This window comes from Astyanax mexicanus, chromosome 20 (genome assembly GCF_023375975.1).
Source record: "Astyanax mexicanus isolate ESR-SI-001 chromosome 20, AstMex3_surface, whole genome shotgun sequence".
Lineage (NCBI taxonomy): Eukaryota > Metazoa > Chordata > Actinopteri > Characiformes > Acestrorhamphidae > Astyanax > Astyanax mexicanus.
Genome location: NC_064427.1, coordinates 12531517 through 12555479, shown reverse-complemented (window position 1 = coordinate 12555479; position 23963 = coordinate 12531517). Strand labels below are relative to the sequence as shown.

Genomic DNA, 23963 nt, shown 5'->3' with positions numbered 1-23963 from the left:
ATTCCGGTATCATTTAGGACCCACCTGACAGCAGCGTTACAGTTTTCTTTTTTTTTTTTTTTCTTTTTTTTTTTTACAATCACTAACATCCTTTTGTCTGGTCTGTAGTCAAATTAAAACAATTCTAAATACACTTACAACATCTGTCTGTTATGGACTAAACTATTAATACAATTCATGTTGGTATTACACAATATGCATTCAGTAAGCATGTTTTAACATGATGTTTTTTTAACATGATGATGTTTTAACATGATGAGGATGAGGGAAAGGATTAATTATTTCAGGAAAAGGCAGATAAATAGTCAGTCCAGTACAAGGGAAAGGAAGTGTAGTATCAAGATGAGGAAAATAAAAAAGTCTGAAAGGATAATTCTATACGGAATAAGCAAAGGGATAATTGTGTCAGAATACTGGAAAGGAAAAGTTGTGCCAGGATAAGGGAGAGGTTTAGTTGTTCCACTATAAAGTAAATAAATAGCTGTGTCATGATAAAGGATGGGAATACTTTTTTCAGGATAAGGGAGAGGAATAGTTGGTCAGGATAAGGGAGAGGAATAGATGTTTCAGGATAAGGGAGATGAATAGATGTTTCAGGATAAGGGAGAGGAATAGATGTTTCAGGATAAGGGAGATGAATAGATGTTTCAGGATAAGGGAGAGAAATAGATGTTTCAGGATAAGGGAGATGAATAGATGTTTCAGGATAAGGGAGAGAAATAGATGTTTCAGGATAAGGGAGATGAATAGATGTTTCAGGATAAGGGAGAGAAATAGATGTTTCAGGATAAGGCAGAGAAATAGATGTTTCAGGATAAGGAAAAGGAATAGATGTTTCAGGATAAGGGAGAGAAATAGATGTTTCAGGATAAGGAAAAGGAATAGTTGTTTCAGGATAAGGGAGAGGAATAGATGTGTCAGGATAAGGGAGATGAATAGATGTTTCAGGATAAGGGAGAGAAATAGATGTTTCAGGATAAGGGAGAGGAATAGATGTTTCAGGATAAGGGAGAGGAATAGATGTTTCAGGATAAGGGAGAGGAATAGATGTTTCAGGATAAGGGAGAGGAATAGATGTTTCAGGATAAGGGAGATGAATAGATGTTTCAGGATAAGGGAGAGAAATAGATGTTTCAGGATAAGGCAGAGAAATAGATGTTTCAGGATAAGGAAAAGGAATAGATGTTTCAGGATAAGGGAGAGAAATAGATGTTTCAGGATAAGGAAAAGGAATAGTTGTTTCAGGATAAGGGAGAGGAATAGATGTGTCAGGATAAGGGAGATGAATAGATGTTTCAGGATAAGGGAGAGGAATAGATGTTTCAGGATAAGGGAGAGGAATAGATGTTTCAGGATAAGGGAGAGGAATAGATGTTTCAGGATAAGGGAGAGGAATAGTTGTTTCAGGATAAGGGAGAGGAATAGATGTTTCAGGATAAGGGAGAGGAATAGATGTTTCAGGATAAGGGAGAGGAATAGTTGTTTCAGGATAAGGGAGAGGAATAGATGTTTCAGGATAAGGGAGAGAAATAGATGTGTCAGGATAAGGGAGAGGAATAGTTGTTTCTGGATGAGGGAAAGAAATAGATGTTTCAGGATAAGGGAGAGGAATAGATGTTTCAGGATAAGGGAGAGAAATAGATGTTTCAGGATAAGGGAGAGGAATAGATGTTTCATGATAAGGAAGACGAATAGATGTTTCAGGATAAGGGAGAGGAATAGATGTTTCAGGATAAGGGAGAGAAATAGATGTTTCAGGATAAGGGAGAGAAATAGATGTTTCAGGATAAGGGAGATGAATAGATGTTTCAGGATAAGGGAGAGAAATAGATGTTTCAGGATAAGGGAGAGGAATAGATGTTTCATGATAAGGAAGAGGAATAGATGTTTCAGGATAAGGGAGAGAAATAGATGTTTCAGGATAAGGGAGAGGAATAGATGTTTCAGGATAAGGGAGAGAAATAGATGTTTCAGGATAAGGGAGAGGAATAGATGTTTCAGGATAAGGGAGAGGAATAGATGTTTCAGGATAAGGGAGAGAAATAGATGTTTCAGGATAAGGGAGAGGAATAGATGTGTCAGGATAAGGGAGATGAATAGATGTTTCAGGATAAGGGAGAGGAATAGATGTTTCAGGATAAGGGAGAGGAATAGATGTTTCAGGATAAGGGAGAGGAATAGATGTGTCAGGATAAGGGAGAGAAATAGATGTTTCAGGATAAGGGAGAGGAATAGATGTTTCAGGATAAGGGAGAGGAATAGATGTTTCAGGATAAGGGAGAGGAATAGATGTTTCAGGATAAGGGAGAGGAATAGATGTGTCAGGATAAGGGAGATGAATAGATGTTTCAGGATAAGGGAGAGGAATAGATGTTTCAGGATAAGGGAGAGGAATAGATGTTTCAGGATAAGGGAGAGGAATAGATGTGTCAGGATAAGGGAGAGAAATAGATGTTTCAGGATAAGGGAGAGAAATAGATGTGTCAGGATAAGGGAGAGGAATAGATGTTTCAGGATAAGGGAGAGGAATAGATGTTTCAGGATAAGGGAGAGGAATAGATGTTTCAGGATAAGGGAGAGGAATAGATGTGTCAGGATAAGGGAGAGGAATAGATGTTTCAGGATAAGGGAGAGGAATAGATGTTTCAGGATAAGGGAGAGGAATAGATGTGTCAGGATAAGGGAGAGAAATAGATGTTTCAGGATAAGGGAGAGAAATAGATGTTTCAGGATAATGGAGATGAATAGATGTTTCAGGATAAGGGAGAGGAATAGATGTTTCAGGATAAGGGAGAGGAATAGATGTGTCAGGATAAGGGAGAGGAATAGATGTTTCAGGATAAGGGAGAGGAATAGATGTTTCAGGATAAGGGAGAGAAATAGATGTGTCAGGATAAGGGAGAGAAATTGATGTGTCAGGATAAGGGAGAGAAATTGATGTGTCAGGATAAGGGAGAGAAATTTATGTTTCAGGATAAGGGAGAGGAATTTATGTTTCAGGATAAGGAAGAGGAATAGATGTTTCAGGATAAAGTGAAATAAAAATAAGTAAGGACCTCGAAGGTAATCAAATATTGTCAAATATAAAGGATAGGTTGAGGTTTGGTGAGCTGTTTTATGAATTGACACTGAAACTAACTGAACCTTTTATTATTCTGCACACTATCAGAAAGTGTGTGATTGTTTTAAATATGTTTTTTTAATTAGTTTATATTTTATATTATTAATTATTTCATTCATTTTAATTATTTTAATTATTTTTAATTATTTTAATTTACTTGTTTAATATTCAGTGTTGCAAACCCAGTTTTTACATAAACAATAAACAGAATAAATCGCAGTCAGTTTCCTATGCGCTCTTAAAATAGGAATGAACAGAAGTCAGCGCGCAGCTGCCTCTTAAAGGTAAAGATCCATTTCAGTTTGCATATAAAACAGGTAAAACAGCACAGAAAATGCCACATTAGTTCATATCCTCACTAAACATCTAGATAAAGCCCATAACTATTTTAGAGCTCTCTTTCTAGACTATTCATCAGCCTTCAACACAACCCAGTATTTTACTCTCTAAAATGTACCATCTGAGAGTGAATCCCTATTTGATTCACTGGTATGCCTCTTTTCTTACAAACAGCTTTTTTGCTAAGTGCGGACCACGCCTAAAGAAGTAGAGAAAGAAGAAGGAAAAAGGGAGGGAAATTTGGGCTGGAGTTCTGAACTGCGTGCTTGAAGAAGCATGCAGCTATATCCCCCCTTTTATTTAATAAGAAGTGGAAGAGTAGAAAAAGGGGGTTGTTGGGGAGGAGGTGGGTTGCGAACTTTCGTCACGAGAGGTAGTTAGTTAGGGGAGGTATTTATAGGACGGTTGATTGATACGGGGTGAAGTTAGAATGTAGAGTTTGGGCGTGGTCCTTCTCCCAAACTTTTGTTATTACATAACATCATTTAAAGTGAAAAAGACCCTTTCTTCTGCACGTCAGGGCTGTGTGCATTATGCTTTCCTTTTACTTTATAAACAGACTTAAAAAAAATCTATATTTTCTAAAATATTTGTATGATACTGTGTTGGACAGCTCTTAACAAAACTATTAAATGTAGCCAAAACAACACTCTGGAAATAAAGGATTGCGTTTTGTTTAAAATCATTAATAATAAACCCCAGTATTATTAATAGTGAAATAATCAAACAGGTGCAGTTACATAAATATCTTGGTGTAATGATTGATGCCACCTTATCATGGAAACAGCACATGGAATACACTTGTAATTTGTTGAAACAGAATTAATTTTTTTATTTTCCTTGTCGTCTCCGATCTTTTGGAGCTACTCCGCAGACACTGCTTCTGTTCTATACTGCTGTTATTCTAAGTGTTCTGCAGTACTGTAATGCTGTTTGATACAGTTGCTTGTTTTTATCTGTGAAGTGTGGATTGAAACACTTGATCAATGTCTGTTAAAAAATTGTAGGATAGTGTCTAGAGGGTCTGTATGAGACCGCTTATCATAACAACACAATGCGGCAACACAATATCTATCTATCTATCTATCTATCTATCTATCTATCTATCTATCTATCTATCTATCTATCTATCTATCTATCTATCTATCTATCTATCTATCTATCTATCTAAATGGTAGATTGACAACGGAAATCAAAAGCTAGTGAATAATTAAGCTTGGAATAACAGCTTACCAGGCTGTCTGTGTTTATTAGCATTACAGGTTGAATTCAGCTTAGCTAGCATTGAGTGAATAGATACATTCTGGTATTCTTTGCTCAATAACCAGGACTTAAGTAATCCACATATAGTGTCCACAAATCGTATTTAATAATCTGTATTACATTTTGCTCAAAACAGTTTGCATCACAAGTCAGCCTTTAGCCGTTGTGGTTAAAATACAATTGTGGCCTAAAAATAAAGATTTTCCAGCTAGATATTAATGAACAGACTTATACGAAGAATCATTTTACAACCCCTGTTTTTTTATTTATTTGGACTATTTTTTAAATCAAAATATGTACATCAAGATATACATATGTTAATGTTTGCATTTCATTTTTAGCATTTTTAAGCAGTGATGGTATATTTCATTAACATATTTATTTTATATTACAGTTTTTCTCAGTCGATTTGGTACTTTTCTCAGATCAGGATTGAAGGTCTCAAAACAGTTTATTTAATCTCCACATCTTCCTGTCACTTGTACACATCATAATTTAATTTCTCATTGTGTTTCACATTTTGCAAATGTCTTTGTCATTATTGCTAATGTTCATGTACAATTGTCAGCTGTTTTTTGCTTTAACCATTGCTTATGTCGTGCTCAGCAAAATGTGTTTTACTGAATATCTATGCAATTGTCTTACCCTGCAAAACATTTAGGCTTAAGGTCATTGCTTAGATCATTACTTGCAAAAGTGCTGAACAGGTTATCATAATCTCTCAGGCATAAATAATACATTTCTATAAAACTTTGTTAGTAAAGTTGGTAAAATCCTGGTCTTACAATGGCTGAAGCTGCTCGCTGAGTGCAGCCAAATATTGGAAGAACAACTGTGTCTTCGATCGTTCAAAAGCATTGCACAGGATGATATTCAGTGTAATGTGAATGAAAACATGTAGCCCAACAGAGAGGAGAGTCAGGATGCATAAAAAAGGACTATAATTCCTTAAGTTGTTGTTGTCTCAGGTTGTTTTGAATGTTTAGAGTAAGTTTCTAATTTTGTAATTTTTGCTTTGTGTTTTGAACAGAGTGCTGCCAAACAGCTGTCTGTCATTCCGGATTTTTTTTGTCAACAATTTGCAGTGCAAACAATACAGTAAATGAATATTACTCAAAAAGTGTGATTACAGTGCAATTTTAATGCTGTCAGTCTCCCATATACAGTCATTATTACAGTTTTTCTCACTCGCTTTGGAGCATTTTTCACATCAAAAATGAATTTCTAAAAACAAGTTGTTCACTCTGCACATCATCTAGTCACTTGTGCAGATCACAGAAGTCATTTCTCATTTATTATTCTTTATAACTGTCAGCTGTTTCCCAAATTATCAATTGCTTTTGTCATGTAGATCACAATGCATTAAACATTACTCTGCTGAACTGCCCTAACAACCTAAACACCTAGATATTAGTTCATTGTAAAAGTTGCCATAATCAAAATATTTTAGTCAGTTGTCAGGACCTTTGAAGCAGATTTTATACATTTATATTGGACCTTTTAGGTAAATATCTTCTTGAACTGATGATTAGCACTGAGGTGAATCCTGTTTTTTCTAATGAAGGGGAGTGTGTGAAGCTCTAGATAAACCAATGATCAAGCAGTTTTCTAAAATGGCTCAAAGGTGCATCTCAAACTTTCAATTGGCAAGCAAATTTAGAATGTGCACAACATAATATTACAATTTCTGACAACGGAACATCCACAAGGAAATAACCAGGCTCAACAACCAGAAAGGAAAAGAGGAGAACTAAAGGTGCATGGTAGGAGAGTAAGGCAAGCTATCCGTTATGATGTGGATGAGAATATGTGGCCCAACAGACAGGAACGTGAGGAAGTACAGAAAGACTGCACTGTGATTTGCACTGTACATTGCTGCCTGTTTCCTAGGTTTAGATTTCTGAAAAAACTTTGTGTTATGTAATCTTTTTACAGAAATATTTTTTGGGTGGGGGTTTGTTACAATTATGTGGTCTGTCAAATTTCTGCACAAAAAGTGAATACATGATTTTGAGTACAATTTCTTGCAATAAGGCTCCCACAAACAGTAATGTGTAACTTTGTGCTGTTCCAATTTATATATGCTATGTAGGAAAAATAATTTTCAATCTGTCATAAAAACATTAGCAAAACCCTTAGAAAACCCTTACAGAGTAAACTGATACATTATTACATGACTAATCATTTTGACTGTCTTGTTCGAAATCAATGACATAAAGATATGCCATTCTGATGACTCTGACACATTTAATGACATAAATATACACCTTTGGGCATGAACTACGGATTTTGAGTGAAGTATGAGCATTAGCTGCTCATCTATTATGTGGTGCTGTTTGTACAAACTGTTTTGAGAAATGTCCATACTGTGGTGCAAATATTAGTTTCGAGAAACGCACCTAAGTGACTGAGAAAAACTGTAACAATGTTTTGTTTAAGTTTTTGTGTATTTTGTGTGTAACACATACAGTTTTAATTGATTTGATTTGAATCAAAAGTTTGTTTCCATCAGAATATACTTACACTGTACACTGCTGACAACATGACTGAGTATTTTGACTGCCTTGTTCATAGGCAATGACAAACACAGACTAGGCATTCTGATGGCACTGACAAACTGATTGAAGCAAAAACAAAGAATTCTGAGGGAGGTATGTGCTTTTGCAGGTATTTCATTGAGTTTTGCTGTTTGCACTAACTGTTTTGAGAAATGCACTTGTTGTGATGCCAAAGTAAATCATGATGTGAAAAATTTACCAAATCGACTGAGAAAAACTGTAACAGCTATTAATATAATGTAACGTGTAGTTACTCTTTAAGACATATTTTGGAATGTCTTATATCGTATTGACCAAAATTCTGAATAATATTGTAATGGAAATTTTGGACATATTGTGCAGCACTACTTCCGACCTGCCAGTAGTTTTCTTACCAATGCTGCACTGCCCAAACATATGGCCCACAATAAAGACCACCATATTCAACAGAAACAAACAAAACTTTTTGGTTTTTTTCTGCTTCCTCCATGTGTTTCTGTCAGTAAATGCAATCAAATCCTCACAGCAATGATTCAAAATCTAACAGAATGACTTTCATTAAAGATGGTTACTTTAACAAAAGCAGGATAAACTCTTCATTTCCTTTGATTTCAGAAGAAACAGCATAAATTGTAAATTTTAAAGTGATTAAGTGGCAAAAAAACGTACAATAAATGACTGTAAAATACAGTAATTTACTTAGAGAAAGATTACAGCTTACAATGGATAATAATTTATTGTACACAAATTTCTTTTTCTTTTTCATAATATGACAAATAAATACATTATAATACTGTGATTATTCTTTACAATAACAATATGTACTGTAAATACTTGGGTGGCCAATTGAGTACTGTAAAATTATAGATAGACTAACACTGTACAGAATTTTACTGAAAAAGCACAACAAAAAACTGGCAGCAGAAACACTGCAAATATATTGCATTGCGATTCACAGCCAGCATATAGTCATGCTTTGCAGTAAAGAAAATGGTAACTTACTGCCACTTACAGCCCACAACACTAAATTAAGGCATCCAAAAATTCAGTAAAATACAACAAAATGCCCATAAGAAAGTAGGCCTGATGATGAGTTAGGGGTTGGGGGTGGGTTAGGGAGCACTATGCAAATAAAGGACATCATGTGCCAAAAGGAGTGATGTAACTACTATGTAATATACTAAGAAATGTTACTTTTTAAGTATGTGTCAGCTGTTCGGTTTATATAATATTTACTCAGAATATAGACTAAACTTTACCCATACACAGTGAGATTTATTGAGTAGATTCTATATTTTCTTACTAACTATAATATATAATATATAGTGTAATATAACTATTATATAATGGTAGATTATGTGGTTACGTCTGGTGTTACGTCTTACAATAAAACAGTAAATTCCTGAGAATCGTCTCAAATATGGCCACATTCTTTTCCCTCACAGATGTACTGTAACAAGTACAGGAATTGGCAACATTGCAGGTGTCCTATACTTTTGTCCACATATTGTATGTAATTAAACTCAGTTATTATTAATATATATATATTAGTAATATAAATTACTAATGATATATAAATTAGGGGTGTAAAAAAATATTGATATAGTATAATTTTGTAATATTTTGCAAAGCAATGTGGATTCTCAAAAAACAGTATTGATTTGTAATGATTAGTTTACATAAAAGGGTTGTGTCAGACAGTAGTTCGTGTTGTATTGTGTTTAACTCCACCCACTTGTAATAAAAATTATACTTATTTAAACTTATTTTTTAAACTTCTAAACTTTTTCTTATTTTTAATCCCCAATTTAGCTATTTCGTTTATCCCACCCAATCAGCTGTATTCCCCTTATCACCAGTAATGCCCCAACAACAGCGGGGTGAAGACTAGCACGTGCCTCGCCAATACATGTGAAGTCAGCACAATCTACCCACCCAGAGAGAGCATGACCAATTGTGCTCCCTCGAACCGCATGACTGGGATTCAAACCAGCAATTCCCTGATCATAGTGGCAGCTGGACCACTCAGAGGCCCATTCACTAATTTTATTCAAATTATTGAGAGAGAAAGAGATAACTCTCTCTGTGGCCACCTCCTTTAGGGCTATCGTTGCTTATTGTGTCTCTCCTGAATGTCAGTTTCATTTAATGTCAGTTCCATTCAAGACGCTAAAAGTCTGTCTAATCTCACTCTGTCTGTGTGTTTCAGGCCTCTTTTCCTGGAAATCTTCACTTGGTTCTGGTGCTGAGGCCCAAAAGTCACGTCCATACCACTGGGACTGACCTTGGTTTCCGCTTCAGCCAGGATGACTTTACTTTCAAGATGCCGGTGAGAGAGAGAGAAAGAGACAAAGAGAGAGAGATGTGTGTTTTAGGTCTTACTCTTTCTGACTGGTGGCATAAATAAAAGAAACACTTATGCATCAGCACAAACAATGTATAAGGAATCAGAACAGCAGCGATGTTTAAGGTTCTCTTTTGGGTATAAAAAGAAACTGTACTGGGAGGAGTAATCTACATTCATCACTTTTGCACCCTAAATTAATATTTGATCAAAAAAGGCCGTCAGAGAAGCTGTGTGCGAATGCAGGGCAATGTATTATGGGAACTCAATAAGGTGAATAGGGCACAGTTTTAGACACAACTTCTCTTTCTTTTTTACTCTCTCTCTCTCAGGTGATCATGCTGAGTTCGGTGACTGATCTACTCAGGTATATTGATGAGAATCAGTTGAGTTCTGAGTTTGGGGGGACTCTCGAATGCTGCCCGAGCGACTGGATTGTTCTCAGAACGGTAAATAATAATAATAATAATAATAATAATAATAGTAATACAACATCAGACTTCTTCACACAGGAAAACAGCAGTTAAAACTCTCAGGTCTAAAGTTCTCTCTCTTGGTTTATATCTGACCAAGACAGCACAAGCTGAGATGAAAAAGGATGATTATAGAGTGACAGGTCTTCACAGACTGCCATATGTCTGTATGTGTAATGTGGTAGTGCACATTCCTGCCTCTGCTTCCCTCTGTAGGCCATCGAGAGTTTTGCAGTAACTGTGAAAGAGGTGGCCCAGCTGCTGCAGACTTTCGGTACTGAGCTGACTGAGGCTGAGCTGCCAGACGAGGCCAGCACTATTGAGTACCTGCTCAGGTCCCACACTGACCGCTACAGACAGATGAAGGTAATGAAACCCGCCCTCAGTCACTGTCATGCATGACATCGTGGCAAATCAAACAACCAGTGTTATGCTTACCTGTTATGCTTACCTGGTCACCATGTATAGAACCAGAACACTTGTGTTGTGGGTTTGAGGAGTCACTTTACAGCAATGGGCTTTTTAAGTATGGGATTAACCTTTCATGCTCCATGACTTTTTCATAATCGTTAAAAATATGCAAAGGAAGTTAAGGAGCAGTTGATTAAAGTAAGTTTGCTTTTGAGGCAGGATGACATTCGGTCAGTGATTAAAGATGGAAGGCAGATCCTATCCAATCTGGAGGGAGCTCGAGCTGCAGAGGGAGCAGCAATGGAGGACAGAGACATCAACCAGGACAGAGACACTGTACAGAGGTATATATCACATCAATATCACACAAAAATATATTTGGAACCCATTACATTGTAACATTAGTGCATTAGTGTAAAGCCAAATGAACACATTTATAAACACAGTGTATATAAGTTATTGAACTTGGTGATACGATACATATCATGATACAGGGGTTTCAATTCAATATATACTGTAAGCAAGGTGATTTATTGCATTTTTAAAAAATACTGTCACAGTATAAACATTCTCACATTATATTTGTGAAATCTGAATAAAAGGAAAGTTTACTTTTTATGCAATTGTAAGAGTGGGCTCTAACATCAGTACAGCAGTGCTACTATAGTGGATGGTTGTAAATGCAGCACTAAATGAACCACTTTCTGACAACAATCTTTATTTATCAATCAACCTTTATTTTAATTTGGGAAAAACATTGAGGGTGACCCTCATTTACAATGTTGCCGAGCATGTACATCAAAGGGATTGAAACATTTAATACTAAATTACAAATAATAAGAAATATAATAGTAAAAAAAGAAGTACTAATTTTAAATCAACATTTAATATACATAAATATATATATATATGTAAAACAGAAAATTCTAAAATACCAAAAATGTGACAAATAAAAAGTAAAAAATGTATAAAACATAAAATAAGTAATAATAAGATAACAGTAAAAGTAAAGTAAAATGTTAAGAATGATAAGAAATGATTAATTGAATAATAGAAATAAGAACAAAAATTAAAATATAAAACATTAGAATAAAAAAATAAAAGTTATAATAAATAAAATTTAAATAAGAAAAAGATAAACTAACAAAAAAGATAATTTAAAACAGTCACAGGCTTTCTGATGGTGATTTGAAACTAAAAGTTTAAAATGATTCAGTGATCCCAGCGAGCTGAGCTTCAACGTTTCCTGTAGTGAATTCCAGCTCGCTGGTGCTCTGTAGCTAAAAGCAGATTTTTCTTAGTTCACTAAAATCTCTTGGTACCTAACAGGTGATCCAGCCACTGGAGCGAGTCTGATAATTACTGTTATTAATTGAGATCAGTGAAGAGATATAAGCTGGCAAATTTCCAGAGAGTGATTTATAGATAAAAATTAGCCAATGAGATTCTCTTCGTGCAGCTAGTGAGGACCAACCAACTCTATTGTATAGTGTGCAGTGGTGAGTATGGTTGCCTCCACTCTTCTTTTTCTGGCGTGCACGGGTAAACAGGATTTATTCCCATAAGGGAACCCGAGCTTTTGTCTGCACTTAATGACGAGTTTGTTAATGTGGGATTTAAAATTAATTTTTCATCGAGCCAGAGGCCAAGATATTTATATTCGCTGACTCGTTCAATGGTGGATTCTGACAGAGTAGTAATAGTTCTGGAATTTGAACACTATTTGAAAATCTGGAAAACAGCATTTTATTAGCATTTAAAACCAACTTGAGTTTATAGAGAGCAGTCTGTAGAGTGTTAAAAGAACGTTGAAGTTTTTCTAGTGCATCGTGTGCAGGATCTGCTTCTTAAACCACTAATAATTAAAGACAAGAATGTGTTTTTAAAAAACAAAATGTCACAACATGAAGCAATATCGATTATTTTTGACACCCCAACCACAGCAGGTGTGTTTGTTGTTTATGTGTGTGCAGGCTTCTGGCCCAGCTAAGAGACATGGAGGTGGCTTTTGACGGCTTTTTTGAGAAGCATCACCTGAAGCTGCAGCAGTACCTCCAGTTGCTCCGATATGAGCAGAGCTTCCACGAGGTGCCAACAGGGGGAAACGTTGGGTGAAGTGTTCAATAATGTATAATGTTTATTCTAAGGTAAATCTAATGGGTGTTGTTGTGCAGATGGAGGCCCTGCTAGAGAAGCTGAGTGCAAGAGAGAAAGCTATTCCTTCTTCAGGAGTGACTGTGGCCCAAACTGAGCAGCTTCTGAAGGACCTGGAGGATCTGGACACCACAGCTGAGGTCTATATTTATTGGGGTCTATGGAGGGTTATATTGAGATTCTCACATTGGAAAATGTGATGAGTTGATTTTACTTTTCTTATTTGGGAAACAAATTGCCTTGCAAACGTCATAACAGTAAATAACCTTTTTTCAATTTATGTTTTCTGAATGTTTTTTAATATTGGGGTCAAGGTAGAAGAGTTCACGTTGTGATTCCTGTCAAGCGATATTACCAATAACACTTGTGAATTCTACCAAACATTTGAAGCCAAGCCAAAAGGCAATTGATGGCCTGAAGCCCAAAATTTGGTAGTAGCCCATCAGCCCAGAATATGAAGAGTGTCCAACGTCCACTCCCAAGACCAGCTCTCATGCTAGAAACACCAACACTTGGAAAATTAAGAATTATGATTGAAGACTTCAATAACCACAACTCACAATGGGAATATGCCAGTAACATTGCAGATGGAGATGCAGTGGACGTATGGGCCAAAACAAACCAGCTTAACCTGATCCATGATGCCATACAGCCAAATTCATTGCAGAGGAGCGGCACAGTGCACTCGAAGGAAAGCGCAGCGACTCAATTCCGATACATCAGCTCACAGACGCCTTGTGCTGATAGACATCACCCTTAGAGAGCGTCATCTACTCACCCAGAGAGAGCAAGGGCAGTTGTGCTTTCTCAAGGCTCTGGTAGCTGATGGAAACCTACATGAACAGGGTTCAAACCTAATCATAGTGGCAGTGCCGTGTTTGTGTTTCCTAATACAGAAAGAAACAGTCACACTTCACAGTAAAGAAAAAAAAATCCTTATAGCCTAGAATACTGTGGCAGAGCAGTCAATTATTACATAAGACAAAACTGAACACACAGGGGAAGGTTTCTCTGGTGGGCAAGACTGATGGTGTGTTAGTGTTAATATGGTTGTACGTTATTTAGGTAAAATTTACCGAAACACAGCAACTAAAATATACTTCAGTGAGTGTGAGTCACAAAGTGTGATTTTGCATTTAAATTACCAAAATAAAGAGCAAGTCCTGCACCAAAAGGCTCACTGAAGAACTTAAAGTGTAGTTCACTCAAGTGTATTTACAACTTTACTAACATTGCATGAGCTTAATCATTAGGATAATATGAAATAAGTAAAGTTCACTACAGTTATTTGAGAAATCCAGTTACACATGACTGATTTTGCTTTCTTATAAAACAGCAGTGAATGGATTGTTCATTTAGGACTGAATTTAGGGCTGAGGAAATTAGGGCTGAGCTTGCTGATGTTGTTTTGATCCAGTGTTTTATTCCAGTCTTGTCATGTGGACGTAGCTGTTATGTGTCAGACTGACCTTGCTGCATGTGTGTGTGTATGTGTGTGTGTGTGTGTGTGTGTGCAGGATGAGATGGGTCACGCTCAGATCATTGTCTTGCATGGTCACCAGCTGGCTGCGAGTCACCACTACGCCCTGGCTCTGATTGTTCAGCGCTGTAACGAACTGCGGCATCACTGCGACACTCTGACCACTGCTCTGCGCATCAAACACACAGCACTTACAAACACACGCAACTTACTGCTGCGCCTGGAGGAGGTGTGTACACACCCAGTGTAAAAAGTACATTCTGGATTTTATATTCTCAGTCTACTTGAATATATAATAATATCACATTGCCTTTAGGTTATTTGTCTGAAACCTCTTGATGAATATTAAATGAAATATTTTGTATTAACACAATGGCAAAACAACTTCACCATAACCATCAACCCACTCTCACTCTCCCCAGTAAAGGTTGCCGAGAACCTGGGTGACTGATGACCAGCTCTCCTTCACACACCATGTTGCATTTACAATATCAGTTAGATTTGACTGTTTCTAATGCAATCAACTCCTGGTACAAGCAGTGGTCATCATAGGCCTCGACAACTGCACTGCAATGCTAAAGGGCCTCTCAGCCTGTGTAGTAAAGCCACTTTAGATGATCCAGAATGCAACAGCGTGCAAAACGGGCACGCCACCACACTGCTCATTGAGCTCCACTAGCTACTGCTCATCTTAACACTCCTAACAAACTACTTCTAACCTCAAACACTGCTCCCCCCTTCTTTTCCTTCTCTATCCCACTATTATCCTTTGGCCTCCCAATATGTTTTTGCCCTGGACTTCTGTCCTCTGTTGCTAACGTATATCATTATTTACAAGTCGCTTTGGATAAAAGCATCCAATGGAGCTAAATTAGTGCCAAATCTATGCAAATAAAGAAAACATATTCTGTAAATATTATACCCCTTGCAAACAAACACAACACATTTTACAAATAGAAAACGTGACTATCTAACACACACAGTGTGTTTTACAAACACAAAACTTGATGGTTGTAAATATATATGTAACCTTTAAATAAATACACAGCTATATATACATTGCTATTAACAAACAAATATAACACGTTTTACAAATGCAAAAACCAATAAATAAAACAAATAAAACATGATTTTCAAACATTACCGTGTCATAATTCACAAACACGCACAGCCCATTTGTAAATCACGTGACTTTTGGCACACTTTTAGCAGAGTCGCAAACTCGTGTTGAGATTTTCTCACAAATGCACCCCGCCTCGTACAAATGCATCGCCCCAGAACAGCAGGTGGCGCTGTGGGACACTTTACAAGATGTGCATTTGTAAAAAGAAGTGCATTTGTAAAAACGTGTTATATTTGTTTGTTAAGAGCAATGTATTAGAAAACAGCTGTGTATTTATTTGAAGGTTACATATACAGGTCCTTTTCAAAACATTAGCATATGGTGATAAAGTTCATTCTTTTCCATAATGAAATGATAAAAATTAAACTTTCATATATTTTAGATTCATTGCACACCAACTGAAATATTTCAGGTCTTTTATTGTTTTAATACTGATGATTTTGGCATACAACTCATGAAAACCCAAAATTCCCAAAAATCTCACAAAATTAGAATATCATGAAAAGGTTCTCTAAACGAGCTATTAACCTAAATGCCTAAATGCTATTATGTTTTTTTGTTGATCAGTTGGTTGGATGGTGTGACCAGGGAGCATATCTGCTGGCCAATCAACTGGTTGATAAGTTCCAGTCCAAGGATGGAGCTCAGGCAGCCCTGCGTGATATTGATACACTACTGGACACAGCGCCCCCTGCTGTCCACTCCAGCCCTGACCTGCTGATGCTGGAGTTCCAGACAGTACTTACCCCTCAGATAGAGGTATACAAACACTTAAGCAAACTTAAAGAGCCACTAAACCCTAATTCATATTTTTTCCATTAATAACTGAAACGAAGTAATAAAACATACCAGACCTGCTTAAAAAATGTATAAACCTTTCCTAAACTTTAAAAAACGCTTTTATAACGGTTATTTCTACCTCTGCAGCGCCCGCTCAGGTTCAACTGTGCTAAAGGCGAGGATGGCGTTAATACGTACTTTTGTTCGTATGATATCCCCTCCTCCAGCGAAGGAGCCCGGCAGCGTAGTTTACCATAGTGATGTTCCATACCACCGTTTGCCTTTATGATCCGATACCAAGTAAAATTGAGGCTGGTATAGGCGATACCGATCCGATACCGATACTTTGTACAAATACACCAAATGTCTGGTAAATCTTAAAATGTAATTATTTTAAACCATAGCTTCATAGAAAAAAAACAAGATATCCAAATGATTTATTAATTTATTTTAAACTTAGAAGTATGATTGTTGTTTTTTCAACTATGCATATAGTCTTTTCAAATACCCTGGGAATACAAACACTTGTTGTTTTATAATACTGGGAGTTTTACTATTACTAGTTAAATAAATAAAGAAATGCCAACTAGCAAATAACTAGCGAAGAAGCCCCGGAGCGTAGCTAGAGAAGAAGCCCAGCGTCTTAGCTTACCGGCATCGTAGCTAGCATAGAAGCCCGGCGTCATGGCTTACCGGCGTAGCCTAGCAAAGAAGCCCGGTGGTGTAGCTAGCGAAGGAGCATGGCGGCGTAGCTTACCGGCATAACTAGCATAGAAGCCCGGCAGCGTAGCTTAACGTAAGTAAATTTGAAGTAATTAATTCAATTCATATTAGGACCGCGGGGCAGGAGCGGCAGAAATGTGTATGTGACGGGCGGGCATGGGATTAAAAGAAGCGATTTTTGGCGGGAGTGGTTGGTAACGGGACCAAAACACACGGGAGCGGGCAGGAGCGGGTTTAAAAAAAACAGTCCCGCGCAGACCACTAGCGTAGCTTACCGGCGGCGTAGCTAGCGTAGAAGCCTGGCGGCATAGCTTACCAGTGGCAAGCTGGAGTCAGCTAAAATCAGGGGGTTTAGTGGCCCTTTAAACACATACAGCAGTATCTCCAGTCTGTTCATCACCCATAGTTATCGTCTCCTTTCCCTGTGTGTCTCAGGCCCAGATCACTGCAGTAATGGAGAAACTGAGTGCGGTCCAGGCTATGATCCACAACAGACAGGTCTGTCTGCGTAAACTGGCTGATGTTCAGGTCAGACCCATCCAGCTGGTTTCCCCCCGGCCGGAGAGCCCAACACGCCTCAAGTCTCCACTTTTCTCCCCTAAACACAGTATGTTTTTGGCACGGGTTGATGTGCAAGAATGAAAAAGAAATTATCAGTGCCAATCAAAACCAACCAAAAGATATTTGGAGAATACTTGAAATAGTCAATCAAAAAATAAGTAGATTTTAAAACTTAGAACAAAGAAAAGCACATCTATACATGATGTAACATAGAAAATGGCCCACAACATAATATATACTAATGCAACGTGTTTGACCCATGTTGAAAAAAGGCATTTATTTAAAAGAAAAGGAAAAAATAAAATAAGGATGTATGATGATCAAAAACAAGTTAACTGAGAAATACCTTGAATACTGAATGTTTAAATAAATTTATTGCAAAGATATAGAAAATGAAAACTTTGACCCATGTCGCATATCAAAGGGTTAAATTACTTTATATTCAATATACATTTGTAATGACAACTAGATTGCAGTTCCTACAGAAACTGCGAGTGTGATTGCAGTGCTGGCTGGTATCTGCTATGGTGTTGCTAGGTGGTTGCTAAGGTGTTGCTAGGTGGTTGCTAAGGTGTTGCTATGGTATCCGGGGTGGTTGCTAAGGTGTTGCTAGGTGGTTGCTAGGTGGTTGCTAGGCGGTTGCTAAGGTGTTGCTATGGTATCCGTGGTGGTTGCTAAGGTGTTGCTAGGTGGTTGCTAAGGTGTTGCTAGGCGGTTGCTAAGGTGTTGCTAGGCGGTTGCTAAGGTGTTGCTATGGTATCTGGGGTGGTTGCTAAGGTGTTGCTAGGTGGTTACTAGGTGGTTGCTAGGTGGTTGCTAAGGTGTTGCTAGGCGGTTGCTAAGGTGTTGCTAGGCGGTTGCTAAGGTGTTGCTATGGTATCTGGGGTGGTTGCTAAGGTGTTGCTAGGTGGTTACTAGGTGGTTGCTAAGGTGTTGCTAGGCGGTTGCTAAGGTGTTGCTAGGCGGTTGCTAAGGTGTTGCTATGGTATCCGGGGTGGTTGCTAAGGTGTTGCTAGGTGGTTGCTAGGTGGTTGCTAGGTGGTAACTAAGGTGTTGCTAGGCGGTTGCTAGGGTGTTGCTAGGCGGTTGCTAAGGTGTTGCTATGGTATCTTGGGTGGTTGCTAAGGTGTTGCTAGGTGGTTGCTAGGTGGTTGCTAGGGTGTTGCTAGGCGGTTGCTAAGGTGTTGCTATGGTATCCGGGGTGGTTGCTAAGGTGTTGCTAGGTGGTTGCTAGGCGGTTGCTAAGGTGTTGCTATGGTATCTTGGGTGGTTGCTAAGGTGTTGCTAGGTGGTTGCTAGGGTGTTGCTAGGCGGTTGCTAAGGTGTTGCTATGGTATCCGGGGTGGTTGCTAAGGTGTTGCTAGGTGGTTGCTAGGGTGTTGCTAGGCGGTTGCTAAGGTGTTGCTATGGTATCCGGGGTGGTTGCTAAGGTGTTGCTAGGTGGTTGCTAGGTGGTTGCTAAGGTGTTACTAGGTGGTTGCTAGGTGATGTATATGCATAAATTAGATTAAATGGTGTTTGCACGTTGCTACGCAACGTGCAAATACATCAATCAGCTATGCACGCTAGGTTGCTTTGGCCGTTCGGGGGTGTCCAAACTTTTGACCCGTGGCTCCATTACACACAGTACTGGGGGGCCGGGGTGTCCAAACTTTTGACCCGTGGCTCTATTACACACAGTACTGGGGGGCCGGGGTGTCCAAACTTTTGACCTAATGCTGTTTTATCCCATAGCTGCTCCATTACACACAGTACTGGAGTTCTAGCTACCTGTCCTTCGATCTAGCTGCCGTCCTCCGATTGGCCCCATTCATTCCAATGGGGCCACTTCGTACGACAATTGTACGAAATCCGTACGACGTAACTTTTCGTAACGCATATTTTCGGAAAGAGCTCAATAAGTTCTACAGGTCCTCAATTGGTTTCATCTTCGTATTTCAAAAATTGCGACGTCCACGGGCGTGCAAAGTTCTGCCCATTCATTTTCAATGGTCAAAAAAACGCGTACTTACGAAGTTTTTACGAAAAACGTAAGTCCGATCGGAAAGCTGTATACAAGCCCACCATTCCCGATATGGACGCACATTTTCTCTTTTGAACGAAGTCGATATTTCGAAAACTGCGGCACTAGTTAACCGGACAAAAAACAGGTGGAATAATAATAAGAAACAGACTTAAGAAGATCAATACTGTGATTGCATTACTGCAATCACACTAATAATATGTGCAGTGTCTAACAAAAGTGAGTACACCCCTCACATTTCTGAAAATATTGTTTTATATATGTTCGTAAGAAAACACTATGGAACTGGAACAGTATATAATTTAGTCAGTGTACAGCTTATAGGAGTATGGATTAACCATCCTGTAAAAATAACTCAACACATAGTAATTAATATATAAATAGCTGGCAATACAAGTGAGTATATTTCACCGTGAAATCTTCTAATTGTGTCCAAAGTGTCACTGAGTCAGAAAGTGTGACCAGTATTATCTAGCACTATCTTAACTCTCTTGAGCATGTAAGTCACCAGAGCTGCACATTGCTAATGAAATCTTCTTAAACTCCTCTATGATGACTTCACAGCACTTTTGGATGAAGGGAGGGGAAAATGCTGTAATTTAGCTCCCCGGTGCCAGTACAGGACACTGTTCCAGCAATCCATGCCATTAGACTGCTTGCCTTAAGCAAATTGCTTGCAGGATTCATTGTGAAGCAGCTTCAGAAGAGGCTTTCTTCTGGGATAATGGAAAACAGCTATATTTTCTATATGACCTTGGCCACTGTGCTGTAGCTCAGTTTCAGGGTGTTATCATTCTTCTTATAGCCTTAGGCCATCCTTGTGCAGGTGCAAGAATTCCAATCAATCCTAAGCCAGGGTAAACAGGTCCTATTCTGCGGAAGTTTTTAAAGACCTGAAAATAGTCCACCAACAGCGTCCTGTGGGCAGCATGCTTTAAACAGTGTCCAGTGACCAGTGTCCTGTGGGCAGCTTCCAGTGACCAGTGTCCTTTGGCTAGTGTCCTGTAGGCAGCAACTGTTGGTCAGCATCTTGTGGCTAGTGTCCTGTGGCAAGTGTCCTGTAACCAGTGTCCTATGGGAAGTGTCCTGTGGCCAGCATCCTGTAAACACCAGTGAGGACTAAACGATGGTCAGCACAAACCACATCTACAAGATGGAGCAGCTAAATAAGGGTGTCATATAGAGTGGAGGACAGTAAGTGAGCAGAGTGTTCAAAAACCTCAGCAGCACTGCTGTGTCTGATCCACTCATATCAGCACAAAACACAGTAACACCTCGTACACCACCACCATGCTAATCAGTGTCGTATGGCAAAACCATTTTGCATTGTGTGTGCCTATATGCCAATATATCAGATGTCTATACATGCCAAAAGCTTCTTTACTAGGGGTGTGACGAGACACTTATATCACGAGACACGATATTGGGTTCACGAGAACGAGACGAGACGAGATTTAAAAATAAAATTTTAAAGAAAACCTCAAAAATGAAAAATGAAACTTGAAGCTTGAAAACTAGAGTTTTATTTGACAAAATTATATAACGCAAACTTAACAGACTGGTTTCTCTCAAATATTGATTTTATAAGAAGTAGAAATAAGAATAAGAATAAAAAATAAAAATAAAACTTATATAGTGCAAACAATAAGTGCAAGCCACAACCAGTCATATTAAGACTATGGTTTGTGTTTTTTTTCTCCTAAATCTCTTGTAATTTAACTATGCATAACCATAATCAGTCATATTAAGACCATGCTTGAAGTTCAAACAGAGACAGAACATTTGTTTTTAAATACAGTACAGAGCGAAGGGATTAGTACAGCTGCCTATGAAACAGTCACGTGTAGGATTTAATTACAGTATTTACATATGGTTTGTTTCTTGTTGGTCACTCTGTTACCGTTTATTGTTTCCACTGGAGCCAAAATGCAGCCAGACATACAACTTAAAAAGGGGGTATGCAAATAATTTTTGTTCTCAGGAGAAACAGCCAATCAGCTTGCTGGTTTTGCGGAGCGCGGTGGGCTAGTAATGACAGAATATATCTCCTCCACCCCCTCCCCCCTACGTTTGCATACACCACAAACAGTACGTAGTTGCACTCCTGCTGTGTTGCCAGATCCCGTTTAAAAAGTCCCCACTAAACTATTTTTTTCCCCGCGAGACAGGTTAAATATTGACGAGAAACATCGCCATGTTTAATCTCGCGAGATCTTGTGCCACGAGTTCTCGTCACACCCCTATTCTTTACCGTTGTTTAAATCTTTAATCACCGGTGATCTCTCCTAAGTTACAGCTGAGTAAGTTGGACTATACTAAAATAATTTATTTTTAATGTCACTCACAGAATTGTTAAATCTAAAAAAATAAAAGTTTTTGCCCCTTAATAATTCCTTGTTTTTTGCATGTTTGTCACTCTTAAATGTTTCAATTATTAAACAAATAAAATATTAGTCAAAAACAACACAAGTAAACACAAGTAAATGCAGTTTTTAAATGAAGATATGTATTATTAAGAAAAAAAATCCCAAACTACATGGATGTGTGTTTGCCCCCCAGTTAAAACATCTGTGGTTAAGTTGATACTCATAAAACTAGATACTCAAAGATACTCAAAAGCTAGACATCATACCAATATCCAAAGAAAGGAACAAATGAAAACGAAGGTAGTTGAGATCTATCAGTTTGGAAAAGGTTATAAAAGCATTTCTAAAGTTACGGGACTCCAGTGAACCATTATTCACTAATGTGGACCTGTGAAAGCAAGTTATCACAAACTCCTGACTGCAGATGCCTAGGGTGGCCCGATCAGTTTTTGGTAAAGGAGAACTTCTGTGTAAAATGGACTTTGGTTGTAGTAAAACATGATAAAAAATACTTACCTTTCTTGAATAGCACACCTCCGCTCTCCCACAGCTTTCTGAAATCCAGTCTTTCTACCATTATTCAGGCTCAAAGTAGCTTCACTCCTCCTTTTAAGAATTTGGAGAGCTCTGACATTTAAATCAAGGCATTAATAATTAAAAAAATGCAAAAGTAGTTTATTAAAAAACACTTTTTACATCCCATTCTGCTAGCTTTCAGCTCTGGCCCCGCCATCATTGTACTGATAATGACAGACATATATATACATAGTGTCAGGTGGTGTGCAGGAAGGAAGGACGAGGAGAGCGGACGCAAATGCGAATATTTAAAAAAGAAACAAAAAGACTGGACCATACAAAGAAACATGGAGAACGTAACCGAGAAACACAAAACACCTGAACTGACGTAACACGTACAACACCGGATAAGGAACACAGGAACAAGGGGACTATATAAAGACACGGACAAACAGGAAACACCTGACGAAAAGGTAATGAGGGGCAGAGCTACAAATGGACACAGGTGAGTGGAAAAACACCAGGGAAGAAATACAGAGGAGCCGGGTCACGTGAGAACAGACAGACATGAGAATAGACAGAAAACAGGCTGAAGATGTGACAGAACCCATCTCCCCCCCCCCCCCCTAACGCGAACTCCCGGGTGCGGAAAAAAAACGAAACCCCAGGAGCCGGTCAGGAGAGGGTGGAAAACAAAGAACAAGACATCAAACAAGACTAAGCACAGAAGAGAGGAGACTGTACAGACGACGGGACAGGAAACCGAAATGCAGACCGGACAGGGGAGAAAAGCTGGGACTGGAGATTAGACACAAATGGGGAAAGAGACTGGACTGTAGACTGAGATTGGACAGGGAACGGAGATTGGACATGTGGTACAAATGGAGACTGGGACTGGACTGGGGACAGGACACAAGGCTGGATAGGGGACTGGGCTGGGGATGTAAATGGAGACAGGACAGGAGACTGAACAGAGAACAGAGACTGGACCGGGGGACGGGAACGTAGACTGGGACGGGGACTGGACAGGAGACTGAACAGAGAACAGAGACTGGACCTGGGACGGGAATGCAGACTAGGACGGGGACTGGACAGGAGTGGACAAGGGGACAGAGACGAGTACATTAACAGGGACTGACACATACACAGTGACAGGGACTGGAACAGAGAAACCATTGGGGACAGAAACTGGAACACAGACAGACACGGGGACCAAGACAGGAAGGGAAAGGGGCACAAAAAACACAGGAGGGTGCCCAGGACTAACAAAAGTCTGTGGGGACAGCCTGGGCACAGTACTGGGGGCAAAGTCAGGAGGCCTCAGGGCAGGCCTGGAAACACGGGGCCTGGGACCAAACATTGTTCTGGCAGTCGGCCTGGGGGTGTACAATGTTCTAGGAGCGGGCACAGGATCAGAGACGGCCGGAGCCGCGGGCACAGGGTCAAAGGCAGTGGGAGCGGGTGCTGCTGGTGCTGGAGCTGGAGCAGCGGGAGCTGCTGGTACTTGAGCTGGAGCAGAGCCTGAAACTGCTGGTACTGCAGCGTATGCAGGTTCCGGGGCTGTGGGAGCAGCATATGCAGGTTCAGGGGTGGCAGGAGTCGAGGAGCGCGGATGAGCCACGGGAGTCACGGAGCGTGGCGTCTCACCCGCGAGAGTCACGGAGCGTGGCGTCTTGGCCGCGGGCTTCACGGAGCGCGCCATTTCGGCCGCGAGAGTCACGGAGCGCGGCGTCTCGGCTGCAGGCTTCA

At 39.2% G+C, this 23963-nt stretch overlaps 2 protein-coding genes across 8 annotated transcripts in view; one reads left to right on the top strand and one right to left on the bottom strand.

Moving 5' to 3' along the window:
- The window catches only part of si:ch73-52f15.5 (uncharacterized protein LOC100150557 homolog), a 200036-nt gene that overhangs the window by 17670 nt on the left and 158403 nt on the right, over nt 1-23963 (bottom strand). The gene's annotated exons all lie outside the window — the stretch shown is intronic.
- The window catches only part of LOC103028411 (proto-oncogene DBL), a 60953-nt gene that overhangs the window by 1533 nt on the left and 35457 nt on the right, over nt 1-23963 (top strand). For all 7 annotated transcript variants that reach the window (XM_049469034.1, XM_049469036.1, XM_049469031.1 and 4 more), the window contains exons 2-10: nt 9470-9589; nt 9937-10053; nt 10294-10443; nt 10708-10832; nt 12462-12576; nt 12663-12782; nt 14160-14351; nt 15813-16004; nt 17184-17355. In XM_049469034.1, the coding sequence (XP_049324991.1) occupies nt 9470-9589; nt 9937-10053; nt 10294-10443; nt 10708-10832; nt 12462-12576; nt 12663-12782; nt 14160-14351; nt 15813-16004; nt 17184-17355 (1303 nt within the window). The remainder of the gene's footprint in view (nt 1-9469; nt 9590-9936; nt 10054-10293; nt 10444-10707; nt 10833-12461; nt 12577-12662; nt 12783-14159; nt 14352-15812; nt 16005-17183; nt 17356-23963) is intronic.